Genomic DNA, 17,674 nt, shown 5'->3' with positions numbered 1-17,674 from the left:
TCATCGAAGGATTTTCCGAAGCAAATGTCTGTACATGGCATTTGGGCTCAGGTTGCCACAAGTGCAGAGAAAAATGGATTTCGTTATAACTTGAAGACAAGGGACCTATGTCCCATCAGCTGCAGCTGTAAATCCTCAACAACAAGTGTCGCGTTGTCTTGCGTTGTATCAGGAAATCTACTGTTTCAGATGAAGTTATGAGATAACTTTTACACTGCAGTAACGGAGTATGAGCTATGTCTAGCTTTCTAGATTATGGATTACCCGCATGGTTGGTTAAACAATGCGAGTCGCTTGGTTTCCAGTCACCCACGGAAGTTCAAAAGGCTTGTATTGTACCAACTCTGAAAGGGCGCGATATCCTTGGTTGTGCAAAAACTGGGAGTGGAAAAACAGCTGCATTTCTGGTACCCATATTGGCGGTATTAAGCAAAGATCCTTATGGAGTGTTTGCTGTCGTGATATCCCCAACAAGAGAGCTTGCTTGCCAAATTGTGGATCAGGCGAAAGTGCTGGGAAGACCTATGAATATACGTGTTAGTTTAGTTTGCGGTGGCCTTGATAGGGCTGATCAGAGTCGAGAAGTATCCGCGAAACCTCACATTGTAGTTGCAACTCCGGGTCGTCTTGCCGAGCTGCTAGAACACGATGAAGGCGTGACTATTAATAAAATCAAGTTTCTAGTTTTCGACGAGGCTGACAGGCTGTTTGAAGAGTCCATGGCCAAAAGCATGAAAACTATCATTGAGCATGCTCCTGCAAAGCGACAAACTCTGCTCTATAGTGCAACCATGACAAGTGTGTTACAGCAAATTTTGAGTTTGACTAAAAACAATCCCTTTCAGTGGTCAAACGATGAATCGGAAACAACAGTACAAGAGCTGGAGCAAAAAATGGTCTTTGTTGCCAAAGCAGCTAAAGATACATATCTTGTTCATTTTGTCAAAGCAGAATTGGAAAAGGACCCTGAAGCTCAAATTATAGTTTTTACTTCAACTTGTAAACATTGTCAGTCTATGAGTCAGTTTCTACAGCATGTTAATTGTCCTAATGTTGCTTTGAATTCGGCAATGAGACAAAAATTAAGACTATTGAGCGTTTCCAAATTTAAATCAAAATATGTCAGAGTGTTGGTCACAACCGACGTCGGAAGTCGAGGACTTGACATTCCAGACGTTCAACTTGTTCTAAATTACAACGTACCTTTCGATCCCGATACTTATATTCACAGAGTTGGTAGAACAGCGAGAGCGGGTGCTTCCGGACGATTGGTTATGTTTGGTAAGTCTTTGGTTTATATAAGTCTTTGATTCGTGTAAGTTCCCACAATAGGCTTGGAAATGTGTGTTTGCCTAAGTTTTTAACAAAAAGGAATTCGATGTTTGGAGCTTCTAATGGGAGGGCAATTCAAAAAAGCCCCGCCCCTAAAAAGGGTAGTCGGTCAATTCGGGGGCAGCAAGTCAACTCCTGTGTATATTTATAAATCCTGGCAGTAAAGCATCAGATGCGAAAGATAAATTTAAAGATAAAAGAGAAATTAAAGCATAAGAATTATAATCAAAATAGATATGATAAATAGAAATCAAAATATAATGTGTAGTGATTTTGAAACAGGATTAGGATAAAATATATAAATATTAAGGACAATGGTTCGTATTGACGCTTCCGCTGCAGGGCGACAGCGCATGGAAAGCGGGTCACGGAGGCAGATTATGGAGCTACGCAAGAGCGCGAAACTTATTTTGTTCTTATGTACGTGATCAGGTCCGAGTATCTTCTTTCTTATATTCTTTCTTATCGCTGATACTGGAAGCCAATCTCTCTATGGCTTTTTATGCTGATGAACCAGCTCCTCCTGTAAATGAGAAGATTAACAGACAGAAGGTGGTTTTCTCGACTTCGATTATCCTTTGCTCATATTTCAACTTCTCGATTTACTCGTAATACTTGTATGAATCCGATATGCTTCTTGGGCATACGGATTAAACACTTTCAGATCAAAGAACGTTCTGCTGAAACGTGAATCGAAGAAGCCGTTAGCTTTGATATGTAGTCGGGCATCGTCATCAGTAGTGGTACTTCTACTTGCGAAGGTTTAATATTGCAAAGTCTGAAGACAGGGCTCTAATTCGGCATCATCGCAGACCTCATTGGCAAAATTCAGATTTCATTGTGTCTGATGTGCGTATAGCCAGCTTCTTGACACTGAAGAGCATTCGCTACATTAAACATTTCTTCACATGCGAACGTTGATCGCAATTTTACGAGATCCTATCGATATCTAAGGGCAATTCCATCTCTAAACTCTCCCTTGGACTAAAATCAAAATTAAATCTTCTCAATGGAAGTGCGTTTAGCCTACATGATGCTTCTTTTTTCCATAGCAACATCTAGAGAGTAAGCCTCTTTTTCATAGATGAGATCTTTGATTGCCAACGTGTTCGCTCGAGCCTGTTCCTGCTTTTCTTTTCTGATTTCCTGAAGGATTTTTTTCCTGATGATACTCTGCATCTACAGTGTTATGACTCTAACGACCCACATATCCAGAAAGATCCTACATATTTTTTTCCCTGTCTTCAGGTAGAAGAATGCTAAGGCCACCGTAGTTAACCGGAAGAAAAAACCTTCCGGTATATGTCATTGTGAGAGGGAGGGTTCAACATTAAAGGGATAAAGTTTTTCTCAATTCTTTATTCGGCTTCCCTCAGCAGACTGTCCGAGTTGGCAGTAGTCCTAGCAAAAAAAGGCAATTTATGTTGCATTCCATTTGTAAATGATTTATACGCATTCTGAGGGGACACGTTACTGTGTTTAGCGAGGTTCTCATGCATGTTAGAGTAATTCTGTGACTTTTTTTCATAAAATCGTTTCAGCTTTTATTAGAGACAATAATTTAACCCAGAACACCATGGCCTTCAGTTACATCAACATCTGATCCCGAAAAAATTTTGTTTGCATTCCGAACAAACACCGATTTTGTAATGATGACATTTAATCTCATTGTAACCAAATGCATCGCCCCGTTCTTTGAGCTTATCTAGCACGCTTCGTAGTGATTCAAGGCTACCGGCCACATTGCCCTCATCGGCTTACCATTCGTTCGAATTTTGATCTTCAAGCTTGTCGACGAGAAGAATTATAGCTACTCCGTACATTGCCATGGCTATTGGATCACCTTGTGTTGTTCCTTCTTAAGACTTGAACTTGACATCGTTAGGATGGTTTCAGTACGATCTTCGATGCCACTCTTTTGTCCAAGGCACATTTGTACGTTTTTACGTACATGTTGGAGATCTCGTTTACCGCTCTTTACTACGCTCCTACCGATAATTCGTCTTGAGACCTCGCCAATTGGACGAATAATTGTTCATTTATCGAGCGCTATCAGACGACAAGCGTTATAAGAATTCGAGAAATTAAGTACTGCGATGGCAATTCTGATCGCAAGTTTAGACACTTGTGTGCAGAGACCAATTGAGAAGGATATGTATGATGTCAAAAACTGTCGCCATTCCCCTGCATCAAGACCAGATGGGCCATGGCTGCCATTTGTTTTCATCTTTAAGCGTTTTAGTAAGGATGATATTTATAGCATCGGCAATTTTGAAGGCTACTTCATTTTCCTTTTTGGTTAAGAGGATTGGTTTCCAGTGAACTATTTCATTGTAGATTTTCTGTTTCGTCCTAAAAATTTTTCCAAAAGTTGCATGGCTCCGGGGGTGCCTTGATTGAGAGTGTCGAGCTATTTTTAGTTGTTTTCTGAGGGTCAATTTTTCCATGTTCACTGCAGTGTTTGAAATTGAAGTTTGGATGGTGATCGTTTTTAGTTGACCGGCCACTGCTTTTGATTTGCATATGTGCCGCAACTGTAGCACCCAACCCCCTCCTCGGAGGTAAATAGAACTTTGCGCAATGGGATTCAGTATCTGACGTTGAGGTAGGCCGTTCACCAAGGGCCAGTGTTGATTATCGATAAAGATAAATAAATCTATGCATATAATTCATTGCAAAAGGATAACACAAGGCCGAGAACAAAAGGTAAAATTCAGAAACGCCAAATCAACGAAAAAACATCAGTTGGTGTTCCACAAGGTTCCATATAAGGACAGGTTCAGTTGGTGCTCCACAAGGTTCCATATAAGGACAGGTTCCATATAAGGACCCTGTCTACGTGAATGCCTTGGCTGAAGCTCTCACACAACGCATGCTATGGATGCGCAAATGATTTCAAAACCATTTTGAAGAACGAGAAGAAAGCGGATTACATTGTCTTAAAGATTAAAACTTGGAGCGAAAGTAACCAAATGTCATTTAACATTGGCAAAAGCAAAATACCATGTGTTAAAAGTGAAACCGATATAAACGAAGACGTAACATTGTAACAAGTAACTAGTCGAAAGGGCCTTGAAGTCATGAAAAGACGAAATGTTTCATGGAGGGAAAACTGTTCCCATAGGACATCGAAAGCTGTGAGATCATTCTACTTCCTAAAAAAATGTTCTTACAAAGTGATCGTTTCAATTAACCTTAATTGTTACGTGAGGTAAATAGTACCCATATTGAGTTAGCTTCACAAGTTGGGTACCCGTCCGAAACTGAAATGAAGTGCATTGAAAAAATTCAAAAAGGGTTTCGGCGTTGATATGCAGCAATGATCTTGACTCTAAAAACCTATTGATCAAAATGAATGTTTTTCGCTGTCGATGTGTTTGCGACCTACTGTACCACCTACTCCTCCTGATGTCAGTTGAAAGCGTAAACTATGATCACGAATCGAACAAGCTGACCCGAAGAAAAGAAGGAATCTCTCGTCAAAACCATTAGCTGCAAATAAAAACAAACCGGTTAAGAAAAATCGATGAACATTCTGCAATAGGACGGCCAAACCCGGAAGTTATAATCCAGAAGTTTGTGACCACTGCAACAGCAATAACAAATCGATTGCTAACAAAAATGTACATCGAATTTTTCCACAGAAGCTACAACGAACTTCAGCCATCAAAATGAAGAAAATTATGATCATGTGGAAATAGTAATCCATATCAGAAACTAATGCCATATCTACCATGAAGGGACTGACACCACCTGGAACTAACCTTCCAAAGTCCTTCCCTATTACTGCTACTGCTACTTTGTTCTTAATTCGAAGAAATTTTTTCTAAAGTAATAAACTTTCATTCTGAAGAAAAACGGAGGCTTTCACAAAATCTGTTTAAACAAATCTTTCTCGATGCAAAGTTTTCAGAATATTGTCATGATTCTGCTTTCAAAGACTTTAAGTTAGATTTCCTATTTTAGTTTTTATAGGAGCCTCAAAAAATTTAGACCCTATTTTTACATTCTTTGTCGATTCTGGCGCCACCTAGAATTAACCTTCCAAAATCCTTCCCTATTTTTTTCTACTACTTTGTTCTTAACTCAAAAAATATTTTTCAAATTTCAGAAATAAATGAAAAGTTATATTGAGTCTGAGTAAACAAAACGGAGGCACTCGCAAAATTCCGTGTAATCAAATCTTTATCTCGATGCAAAAGTTTTCAGAATATTGTCATGCTTTTGCTGCTTTCAAAGACTTTAAGTTAGATTTCCTATTTTAGTTTTTATAGGAGCCTCAAAAAATTTAGACCCGTTTTTTCATATGTTGTCGATTAACAGAAGCATCGTTTAAGAGTTTCATGAATTCGTAATTCACTTGATTTTTGATTGGTAATAAAGGATAATAGACAAAGATCGATGCTCCAGATCACCAGATTGATCCAAGAGTCTAATTTCGGCGAGGAAATTTTGATCAGATCGCTCCGTCGCGCTTATGATATACATTTTGGCATCAACCACGTAACGAGGCATTTATTTGAGTTGGTGTTCAACTTCGAATATGTATGTCCCGCTAGGTGGTAACCGTGTCGAGCAGATTTTGAGTAGTCTTGAGGGTTGCTGGAAAGTCTGCCGGAGTTTTTTCTTAACAGGTTGTGATGTGATATTATTGAGTAGATAAGTAGTGCCAAGTGATCTGCTGCAGCTTTCTCAGCGGCGCAGCCTTAAAAAGGCCAAATATAATATTTGTTTTGATATGACTGAACAACTGTAGATAATGTCTTGTTCAGATTCCGGGAGCCTTTTGAACGAGTAGTGAGAACTGGCAGCAGCTTTTTTTCATCATAGGTGATGGTGAAAATAATCCTCGTTGAAAAAATAAAGGATAGAAGTCGAAATAAGGTGAACTCGAACTCAGCTGCGATAGTTGTCATTTATCCAGCAGCAGAAGAGGCCACGTGTGTAGTACTCTTCACTGGTCCACTTCTGAGTCAGCTTTGTTTGAGCAGCTCAATAAAGGGGGCCACCAAGGCTGCCCCCGTAATTCATTTAACTATTAGGACAACCTTCCATTAGTAGACAACTTAAAACACTTTCAGATAACTACTCAAAATTGACAAAAATGAGCTTACTACCTTTTGGCTGTCTGAATTGAGAGCATTTGAGTTGTTCCAGCAACAAATTGATATTTGCTCGAATAACGCGAACAACCAGCAAAAATTGAGTTGTCTGCCGAAACTTGAAATGTCTTAAATTTTGTAATACTGTTTTTGTCTTACTTTTTAATATTTCCTGGGGAAAAACAGGCTTTGTTGGCATTTATTGTTCAATGGGTGAAAAAGGGCAAAATTAATTGCGATACCCATAACCCGTTGAAAGTAATGGCAAAGGAATGAAACTTTACCAAAAATGTTTTCTTTCGAAAACTGCACACTTTAAGGACGACTAAATAACCAAAAGGTTTTATAAGAATAGATCCTGTTCAAAAATGAGATGTTTTTTTTAAACTAACTGGTAATTTATTTACTCATGGTTTGAGAGTTTAACTTTTTTTATTGCCTTGTAAACGAGTGCTCCTCCTCCCATCTTAAAAACTTGAAGGTGTGTTGAACTATGGCGATGATATGGAATGGAATTAATCAATACACTGGGAACATGCCTTAGCTTTTTTTAAGGTTTGTGACACAAAATTTCAAAGCTGAAGCCTTGTGAAGCACCGATGGATATGTCAAGCATCCTATTAACGTTAAATGAATAAGCTGCTTTGAGCTATGTCATATTATAGCTCTGTATATTGTCAATTACCAGTAGTATAAGTAAATGACTAGTAGTAACACTAGGGGGGGGGGGGGGGGGTCACGCACTGTAAAAAAACGACCCCCTCTAAATCTTTACATTTGACCACTAAAATTAGTCAGAAAATCCCTTGGGCGCGATGGTACAATATATGAAGACAAAATCAGAACATGAGTTTGGAAAAATTGTCTAGCAAGATCATTTTTCAAATTACAGTTCCAGAAAACAGACGTTAAGTAAAATCGATAAAACTTTCAGTGAGTACCCGAGTTACGAGAGTCGAAATTGATGGGGGGTATCACAAACTTGCTTTTTGATGATGGAAACCGAGAGAGACCTCCATGGCGTTGCTGTTCCAATACCGTAGTCCCTCGATCAGAGATTATATTTTTCGTTCAAGTGAGTATTATAGTGCTCATGATTAGTCTCTCTTTTGCCATGCTATTCTTGATATCGGAGAGTTAAGAAGAGAAATCAATTTGGATTGCACTGCTTTCGAGTCTGGTTGGTTATATTTTACCAAATCCTAAATTATTAATAAAGTCATTCTCACAAACGATAGGATCTTCATGGCGGTTGTAGTCCCAAGTGGTTCTGGGAAAACTGACCTCATATTCAACATGCTGCAAGGTAGGTCCTTCTACCCAGCATTTCTCAAAATTTATTACTTCTACAAAGAGTTCCAGGACACATTTACAGCTATACAACAAAAAATACCGCACAAGTATTCCGGATTGGATATAACGAAAAAGCTCTCGGACTGTCTGCTCGTTTATGATGACTCATGCGAGGAAATTTTTAACGACAAAGAGTTTGTGAAAATAGCAACGTCAGGAAGACACAAAAAACTTCATGTGATCTACATCAAACACAACGTATTCCAACAGAGTAAATGGTCGCGGACAATTGATCTAAACACAACTCATATAGTTCTATTCAAATCATTGCGTGACATTCAGCAAATAGAATACCTCGGAAAACAGTTAAACTGTCTCCAATTACTCAAGGACGCTTACAAATTAGCAACAGCTCAACCCTATGGACATTTAATCATTGACCTGGATCCTAAAACAAGTAAAGGCTTACGATTTTCTTCACAACTCATTGGTCCCGAACCATCAGTATTATATATTCCTTCAGAGTAAGCTGTTATTACACCAATTACGAATGAAAAAGAGACATTTGCTTATGCTGAAGCGCTGGTGCGTTAACAGCAACCCCAAATCGAAAAGCAAGAGAATGTTTCTAGCCCAAGATATTGAATTCATTTAGTTCCTAAGCGATTGTGTAATGAACGTGCTCTCTGGTGTTGTCCCAATCAACAAGAAAGAACTACAACAATTCGAACCTCAACTACAACTTTCTGAAAAATATTTCAGTGCGCTGGAAAGAAGTAAATTATTCCAGACAACGATAGGGCATTCTCTGATTCAACTAATTGCCAGACCTTGTCTAGAGTATCTACAGAAAAATGCCAACAGGAATTTGTGCTCATTCCTAGCAACATGTTTACAACTGAACAACCCCAAGTTTCGCAAATATTAAACAATCCACTAACAAAAAGCAAGTCGAAACGACTATCGCTTCTACAGAGAACTTCAAAACAAGAGCCACCAGAAGCGGTCATACAGCAGAACACAGAGCAACAAACAGATGACGTCATGGTTTCCGATGAAGAAGAAAAGCAACAAAGTATCCCAGACGACACTAAACAAAAAGAGTTTGATGAAATCAGTCAGAGTGTGATCGATGATATAGATTTTCTCGATAAAGACAAATTTGGAAAAGCAAAAATAATTTTGAAGAAAATCAACGGATCACGCATCTTTTCACTGGACTTTGAAGGTAAAATCCTGATTCATTCCAGCATCAAGTTTCCTCTACGCATTACAACAAACATCATCAAAACTTTTGCCTGAGGGTTATCAAGTATTGAATTATTTGAACCTTGCACCACATCTCACTTGTAATACTTACGCAAAGAAGTTCATAAAAATTCCGAAAGAGCAAAATCTACGTCAGTTTCCAGATGGAGCAGCCAGTGAACAGAAACCTGCTATCGAGAGAGCAGAAAAAACAGAGACTGCTAGCTTTGATGAGAAAGGCTTCGCAGCCGCAGAAGAAGAAATTAAAACGCCAACAGCCTGGAAAACTCCATTCAGCGGAAATCAAAAAACTAAATAAAGTTTACACGAAAGGAAAAGCAGCATTTGGAAGTGTTGCTAACTTAAAAGAGGAAAGCGGCTTTTCCCACAAAAAAATTGAAAAATTCCTTCAATCGAAGAACTCATACACTAAATATCGTCAATTCCGGAAAAGTTTTCCACGATTGAAGGTAGTTGCTTACAGACTAAACGAAATCTGGTTCATGGATGTAGCCTATATGAACAAAATAGCCAAGCACAACAATGGGGTCAAATACCTATTGATTGCACTTGACGTTTTATCACGCTATTTACGTGTTCAACCTCTCAGAACTATGTATTCGAAGGATTTCGTTGAAGCCTTCAAACAAATGATAAAGACGAAACAACCAGAGAAATTGTGGACAGAGAAAGGCACCGAATTCAAGGGCGAGTTCAAAACATTCTGTGTAACCAAAAAGATTCATTTGTATACAACCGAAAACGAAACCAAATCTGCGTTTGCGGAAAGAAATATTCGATCACTTAAAAACATTATTTACAGATACTTGAAAGAAAAATGGACTTAGAACTATATAAAGGAGCTTCCCAATTTCGTAAATATCATTAACAGTCGTGTTAACCGCGTTACAAAGTTAGCCCCATATAAAGTATTCAAAAAAACATGAACCATTTTTAATTTCGATTGCTTTGGACAACAATAAATATAAACCACGATTCGAAGAGGGGGACCTGGTACGAATAGCGAAACCAGACGATACCCTGAGAAAAGGTTACACTCAGAATTATACAGACGAAGTTTTTACAGTACTAAGATTGGCTACAACAAGTCCACCTACCTAAACCCTGATTGACGCAAACAACGTTAAAATCCTAGGAAAGTTTTACGAACCGGAATTAGTACAAGTTGATGCGTTAAACACTGGAGAGGAGCAATGATTTTTAACAGCAATGAGTTTACAATTGACTTGTTATCAAATGCATCAATGGACGTTTTTAATGAAAACACTATGGCTTCATTTCGGAACCAATTATCACAACCGATACACTTACAGGGAGAATGGCAAGTAGCATTGACATCTCTATCTTTTCCATCAAACATCAACAACGTAAACTCTGGAGAAATTGTTGTTTACAAGAATTCAATGACCAATCCAAATGAGTCGAGTAATCGATCAGGACAACTCAGAAAAATTTGGACTGGTATTTACAACAGCTGGGAAGATCTAGTCTCGGAGATTGTTCGCATTGCAAAACTAAAACAGTTCGATCGAAAGTTTGACATGATAACGCAAAAGCTTGTGTTAACATTTGGGGAAAATGAAGGATTGTCGTTTCAAGACGATGAAATTCCCAGCATTCTTGGTTTCAAGGGGACCCCGGACCCTGCACACAATGGTTTTGTTCACATTGGTTACAAGACAAACTTCGAAAATGGGACCCCGAACACTCCTAACATACATTTTGGTATTTTCCCTGTTGATATAACATGTGGGTCACAGCTTATTTTTGTGTACCTTGATATTATTGAGTATCAACATGTGGGTGACTCACGTGCACCCATTCTCAAAATAATTGAATCGGAGAGACGTCTGAGAAACGGTAGCCTCAACACAGTAGCACCCATTCACCATAAAACCTATACAAACTTGGACTACAAGCGTTTACTTTCAAACAATATCCCGAGCATCAAAGTTGAGCTGAGAAGTGAAACTGGGAAATTGATCCCTTTCACTGGAATTGGTAAAGTTGTCATTAGTCTCAAATTCCAGAGAACAAGCTAACTGATGGAAGCCTATTATAATAATCAAGCATCCAATTCAATGCCCCATTTCTCAGGACATTATAGACAAAGAGGAAGTGGATTCGGCGCATTGGCTGCTGGCATTGGTCGTGTTGCATTACCCCTAGCCTGACGACTTATTTGGCCAGCAGCAAAAACAATTGGAAGAGAATTGCTAGTGCAAGGTGCACCAGAGTTATTAGAATTTGCAACAAAAAAGAAATCAGCGAAGCAAGCTCTGAAAAGTACAGTTGCAAAAACAACGAGAAAACAAATCGGAGGAGCACTTCAACGAGGACGAAAAGCAATCTATCGAAGGAGGTCGAAGAAGAAAGCATACAAAAAGCAGACTCCACCAAAGAAAAAGATCATTTCGCGAAAAACGAAGCCATAAAGGAGTCGATCAGATTTCTTCTCAAAAGTAAGAAATGCGTACTATCATTGTTATTCCCACAGAGGCAACTTATAGCTCATTGGACTTGTTTGAGAAACCTCCCTTTCTTGTAACATTTGATCAATCGTTCGAGCAAAAAACAGGACCTTTGTACTCGCCCACTGGATCTTCGTTAGAGTTTGAAATAGTCGGTGACAGAAATAACTTCATCGACCTACAGAAAATTTATCTCGAAATCAAATTTCGAGTTTTCCGAAATAATGGAAACGATTTAGCAACAGCTCAACCCTATGGACATTTAATCATTGACCTGGATCCTAAAACAAGTAAAGGCTTACGATTTTCTTCACAACTCATTGGTCCCGAACCATCAGTATTATATATTCCTTCAGAGTAAGCTGTTATTACACCAATTACGAATGAAAAAGAGACATTTGCTTATGCTGAAGCGCTGGTGCGTTAACAGCAACCCCAAATCGAAAAGCAAGAGAATGTTTCTAGCCCAAGATATTGAATTCATTTGGTTCCTAAGCGATTGTGTAATGAACGTGCTCTGGTGTTGTCCCAATCAACAAGAAGGAACTACAACAATTCGAACCTCAACTACGACAACTTTCTGAAAAATGTTTCAGTGCGCTGGAAAGAAGTAAATTATTCCAGGCAACGAGAGGGCATTCTCTGATTCAACTATTTGCCAGACCTTGTCTAGAGTATCTACAGAAAAATGCCAACTGAGGAATTTATGCTCATTCCTAGCAACATGTTTACAACTGAACAACCCCAATTTTCGAAAATATTAAACAATCCACTAACAAAAAGCAAGTAGAAACGACTATCGCTTCTACAGAGAACTTCAAAACAAGAGCCACCAGAAGCGGTAATACAGCAGAACACAGAGCAACAAACAGATGACGTCATGGTTTCCGATGAAGAAGAAAAGCAACAAAGTATCCCAGACGACACTAAACAAAAAGAGTTTGATGAAATCAGTCAGAGTGTGATCGATGATATCGATTTTCTCGATAAAGACAAATTTGGAAAAGCAAAAATAATTTTGAAGAAAATCAACGTATCACGCAACATTTCACTGGACTTTGAAGGTAAAATCCTGATTCATTCCAGCATCAACTTTCCTCTACGCATTACAACAAACATCATCAAAACTTTTGCCTGACGGTTATCAAGTATTGAATTATTTGAACCTTGCACCACATCTCACTTGTAATACTTACGCAAAGAAGTTCATAAAAATTCCGAAAGAGCAAAATCTACGTCAGTTTCCAGATGGAGCAGCCAGTGAACAGAAACCTGCTAGCGAGAGAGCAGAAAAAACAGGAAGAGAATTGCTAGTGCAAGGTGCACCAGAGTTATTAGAATTTGCAACAAAAAAGAAATCAGCGAAGCAAGCTCTGAAAAGTACAGTTGCAAAAACAGCGAGAAAACAAATCGGAGGAGCGCTTCAACGAGGACGAAAAGCAATCTATCGAAGGAGGTCGAAGAAGAAAGCATACAAAAAGCAGACTCTACCAAAGAAAAAGATCATTTCGCGAAAAACGAAGCCACAAAGGAGTCGATCAGATTTCTTCTCAAAAGTAAAAAATGCGTACTATCATTGTTATTCCCACAGAGGCAACTTATAGCTCATTGGACTTGTTTGAGAAACCTCCCTTTCTTGTAACATTTGATCAATCGTTCGAGCAAAAAACAGGACCTTTGTACTCGCCCACTAGATCTTCGTTAGAGTTTGAAATAGTCGGTGACAGAAATAACTTCATCGACCTACAGATAATTTATTTGGAAATCAAGTTTCGAGTTTTCCGAAATAATGGAAACGATTTACGCTTCACCACTGGAGATGCCAACAACAGTGACACGCCACATCTAGTCAATAATGTCCTACATTCCTTTTTCGCCGATTGCACAGTGTCAGCAAACGGCATCAAAATTTCTTCCGCCAATGGTCATTACGCACACAAAAGTTTCATTGAAACAGAATTTTCTCATGGATCGGATGCGAAAAAAATCTGGTTGAAATGTCAAGGATATAATTATGAAGCAGACCCAACAGGCGTCCCAGCCGATACAATCACAGCTCGACAAGAAACTGTGAGAAGATCTGCTCAGCTCACACTGTATGGAAAAATAGCTACCGATTTCTTTTCATGCGAGAAGCATCTAACGAGTGGAGTAACGCTGCGAATTTCTTTCCGACGATCACAGGATGACTTTGCGATTGTGAGTGAAGAGGGGGCTAAACACTATAAAATCAAAATCGATGAAGCAAATTTGTTCGTGCGAAAAATGACAGTCTCCGATATCGTGCTTGGTGCAATCGAGAAAACACTTCTCAAGACACCTGCAATGTACCGCTATAATGAAGTTATTTCAAAGCTTTTCTAGCAACAGCTGGGCAACAGAGCTGGAAGCACGAGGATATTTTCACAAAAGAACCTATTCGTAGACTAATAGTTGCCATGTGCCGCAGCGATGCGTTCATCGGTACTAATACGCTCAATCCATTTTCATACCAGAAGTTTGATTCGAATGAGATAATAATTTACCGTAATGGGTTCGCCACACCTGGTACACTAATGTCAACAACTGATAATAAACGACTATACTACAACTCAATGGCTGCACTAGCTTCTGTAGAAAATGGTCACGGGATATCTCTATCCGATTTTCCTAACCATTACATTATGGTGTTTGATCTCACCAGCACTCAAGAAGCCACACATGATTTTATTCATCCCGAGTTAACAAACTCCTCATTATCTGTGGAACTCAAGTTCGGTGCAGCGTTGCCCCGCAACATTGAAATTTTATTTGTCGGGGAGAAATGTTCAACAGTTTATATCGATTCCTCGAGAAACGTTTCCAAGAACGCTCCTCCTATAATCTAATGGATGAAGATAAAATATTCAAATTGACTCTACAATCCGGTCATTTGATGTTTAAATTCAACGGTGTTTATGCAGCTGACAATTTCCCCTTGCACTTGCCAACGAACTCATTTGCTATCGTTAACGCTTCACCAGCTTCTTCACCTGGATCTCATTGGATTGTGGTTGCAAAGAGATATGCCTACCTAATAACATACTTTGCCGACCCGCTGGCATTACCCATTTATTCATATAAACACATAACAGACCGATCTCGACAAAGCAGAACTATTAGCACAATAGTGGACCTCATGGAAGACAGACGTGACTCAAATATACCCCTACAAAGTGCAGACTCTCAAGTGTGTGGACTTTATTGCATTTATATTGCTCATTATGTTCTCAATGATAATTTTTCATTCATTCCCGATATCAATGAAATACAACTGTTGTCGTTTATAAAACATATGAAGTAAACAATTATACACGCTTTCTTTTTAGTTAGGTCGATGACTCACTAACCAATACTTCACCTTCATAAAGAACTAAATCCCCCTCCCCTGGAAAAACAAACTAAATCGTTCGACTATGACAAAAACGTTGATGGCTTGTAAACAAATTCAAGTTCTTCACACTTGTGTTGCTGGCTTGTAAACAAATTCTTCAGATTTTTGTCTGGACCCGAGTGCGCTATGTAAACAAAAAGTAACGCTACCAGGTTGAATTGCGTCACTGTAACGCGATGGCCCCTCGACAAAAGCAAATAAGACACAGCTTTCTTGAATCCGATTGGTCAATCAACTTATTGAAAGCGGGGTCCCTCGGACTGAAAAATTACTCATTGCTTTTTGCCTTTCACTTTGCGTTCAGTTGATTCAAACTTAATACATTTTTGTCACTTCTAAACTTTTTAATTAATCGTTCCTTTCATCGTTACTCTCTTACAGCAACAATCAATTTTGTGGGATGGGGCAAGCCAAGTGCGAAATTTGTCATAAACTACTGGCAAATAGAAGAAGCGTTCGTCGACATCGGAAAGAAGTGCATAAGATCTATCCTCAAGCAAACTCATTCGAGTGCACTGAATGTGGTTTCACCTCGAGAAGCCTGTATGAGCTAACATGACACATGATTGTGCAGCATGAGGCGACCAGTCCACGATACTGCATATACTGTCAAAAATGTTTTCCACGTGACGCTGATTATCTTGAGCACATGAACTTTCCACGGTCTACCAGCTTGGAGTGTAGATGCAAACAACCTACAGGACTCAGGCATCATACCAAGCGAACGCGCCTTCGGCGATACACTGAAAGTCTATGAGATTACCGTCGGGTCAAGAGACGTTGATCTATTACACGTTATGCAGCTAAAACGCCGAGATTGAAAACATTGTTAACATTAGTGTTCAGCAACACTCACAAAAAGTTCAGTTCAACTCAGTTATCATTCTCGTGAAACCCATTCAAACCAATGACGATCTATCATCAAGCCAGCCCGATAGAATTTCGATTCATGTTGCATCAAAAATGGAACGAGTGGATTTCGGTGGTCTTGCAGATAAAACCTTCCATGCAATGGTAGAACAGAAGCTCCTAGCGCTCAACAATTTTGCTTCCCATGGTAGCGGTTGGACTCTCGACCAAATTGTCAACATTGAAATCCGGTTAGCAAAAGCTAAACCGATAAGGGCATCGTCATATTTAGCGCTTCCAGGCAAACTAGCGCACACATGCTCTCTATTGAATATCAGAAACCGAGACGAGAATTGTTTTCTGTATTGCTATACTGCTGCCTACCATTTGAAGTTTGGCCCTCGACTTCTTCCTCCTGGTGCACCTTCACGCAGAATGACCAGCCCTGTAACATATGGAACAGACAACCCGCTTGCAAAACAAGCAGATGGTGTGTTTGACATGCCTATGGGCTTCCACCAGATGACTCGCTTTGAAGAATTAAACAAGGTCTGCGTCAACTTATTTCGGTAAGTTAAAAATCTTTCTTTTCGAAAAACTTTAAAACTAAAAAGAAGATTATGGCACAAAAGCAAATGAGGAAAAAAAGATAAAAAACCAAAAAATAAGATTGAACATTTTAGCTACGCTGAAAACGGACTGATACCATTCCGAGTTTCCAAAAAACAGAACTGTGAATTCAACATGGACCTTCTTCTCCTTAGCGACGGTCGAATGCATCACTACGTTTTAATCAGAAACCTGCGATCTCTTATTCATAAAGTCAAGGAACGAGTAGTTAGAACAGATAATCATATTTGTAGAAACTGTTTTCATGTTTGCACCTCAAAAGAACGATATGAAAAACATTTAGAACTTTGCTGGAAAAACAAACCAGCAATCGTGCGAATGCCAAAAAACACAACGTTTGTCTACAAAAAGTTCCAGTCCCGTTGGTTTGCTCCAATTGTTGGCTTTTTTGACTTGGAGTCTATAATTGAACCTGTCTCAGGATGTCGGAACAACCCAACGAACTCAGAAACAAGAACAATAGAAATACATAAACCGTGCAGCTATGCAATGTTGTTTGTTGCTCAGAACCAAACTGAACCGTTTCATTTTGAATGTTTGTTAGGTCCAAATGTCATGGAACAATTTGTTCAGTCTTTAGAAACCATAGCAAGACGAGTTTACAGCGTTAAACAACAACACAAATATTTCTCTGGCCAGCCTCTCATCGCGAAAGAAGATGCCGCCAATTGTTGGATATGTGAAAAACCATTGGAACACAGTTTCAATAACCCGACAGTTCTAGATCATTGTCACTTCACTGGAGAATTCCTCGGATGGGCGCATAACACTTGTAACATCAACAGGAGGTTTCTCAACTCTACTCCACTATTCGCACACAATCTCTCAAACTACGATCTTCACCATGTAATTCTCGCTCTCCAGGGTAGCAGCATGCGAAATACTGTATCAATTGTTCCAAATACAGATGAGAAATATATAGCTCTGGAAATTGGGGTTCTAGTCTACAACCGTCAGGACAAGAATGGAGTAATGAAACCGGAGTATATCAGGCTACTAGACTCGTTTCGTTTCATGGCCTCGTCATTGGATTCTTTAGCACAAAACTTACCCTCTGATCAGTTCACTTTGCTAGAACATCATTTTAAGGATTGGCCAGAAAGTTCAGTGCAAATGCTGAAACAGAAGGGATTTTTCCCCTATTAATACATTGATAATTTCACTAAACTGAAAGAGACCACACTCCCACCACAAGAAAAGTGGATGAATAGTCTCCAACAGTATCAAGTGAGCGTTACTGAAGACGAGTACAAACATGCGCTTGAAGTTTTCGAGAAGTTTCAATGTGAAACAATTGAAGATTACTATAGCTTATA

At 39.1% G+C, this 17,674-nt stretch overlaps 2 protein-coding genes across 3 annotated transcripts in view; one reads left to right on the top strand and one right to left on the bottom strand.

Moving 5' to 3' along the window:
- LOC142335402 (proteasome maturation protein-like) overlaps positions 1–17,674 on the bottom strand; it is a 517,526-nt gene that overhangs the window by 481,457 nt on the left and 18,395 nt on the right. The window lies entirely within an intron of this gene.
- LOC142335399 (putative ATP-dependent RNA helicase DDX49) overlaps positions 158–17,674 on the top strand; it is a 31,043-nt gene continuing 13,526 nt past the window's right edge. The window contains exon 1 of the mRNA XM_075383868.1: positions 158–1,281. Within this exon, the coding sequence (XP_075239983.1) occupies positions 237–1,281 (1,045 nt within the window). The 5' untranslated portion in view covers positions 158–236. The remainder of the gene's footprint in view (positions 1,282–17,674) is intronic.

Source organism: Convolutriloba macropyga, chromosome 2, assembly GCF_964194025.1.
Source record: "Convolutriloba macropyga chromosome 2, txConMacr16.3, whole genome shotgun sequence".
Lineage (NCBI taxonomy): Eukaryota > Metazoa > Xenacoelomorpha > Acoela > Convolutidae > Convolutriloba > Convolutriloba macropyga.
This window is presented reverse-complemented; position numbering and strand designations above follow the sequence as displayed.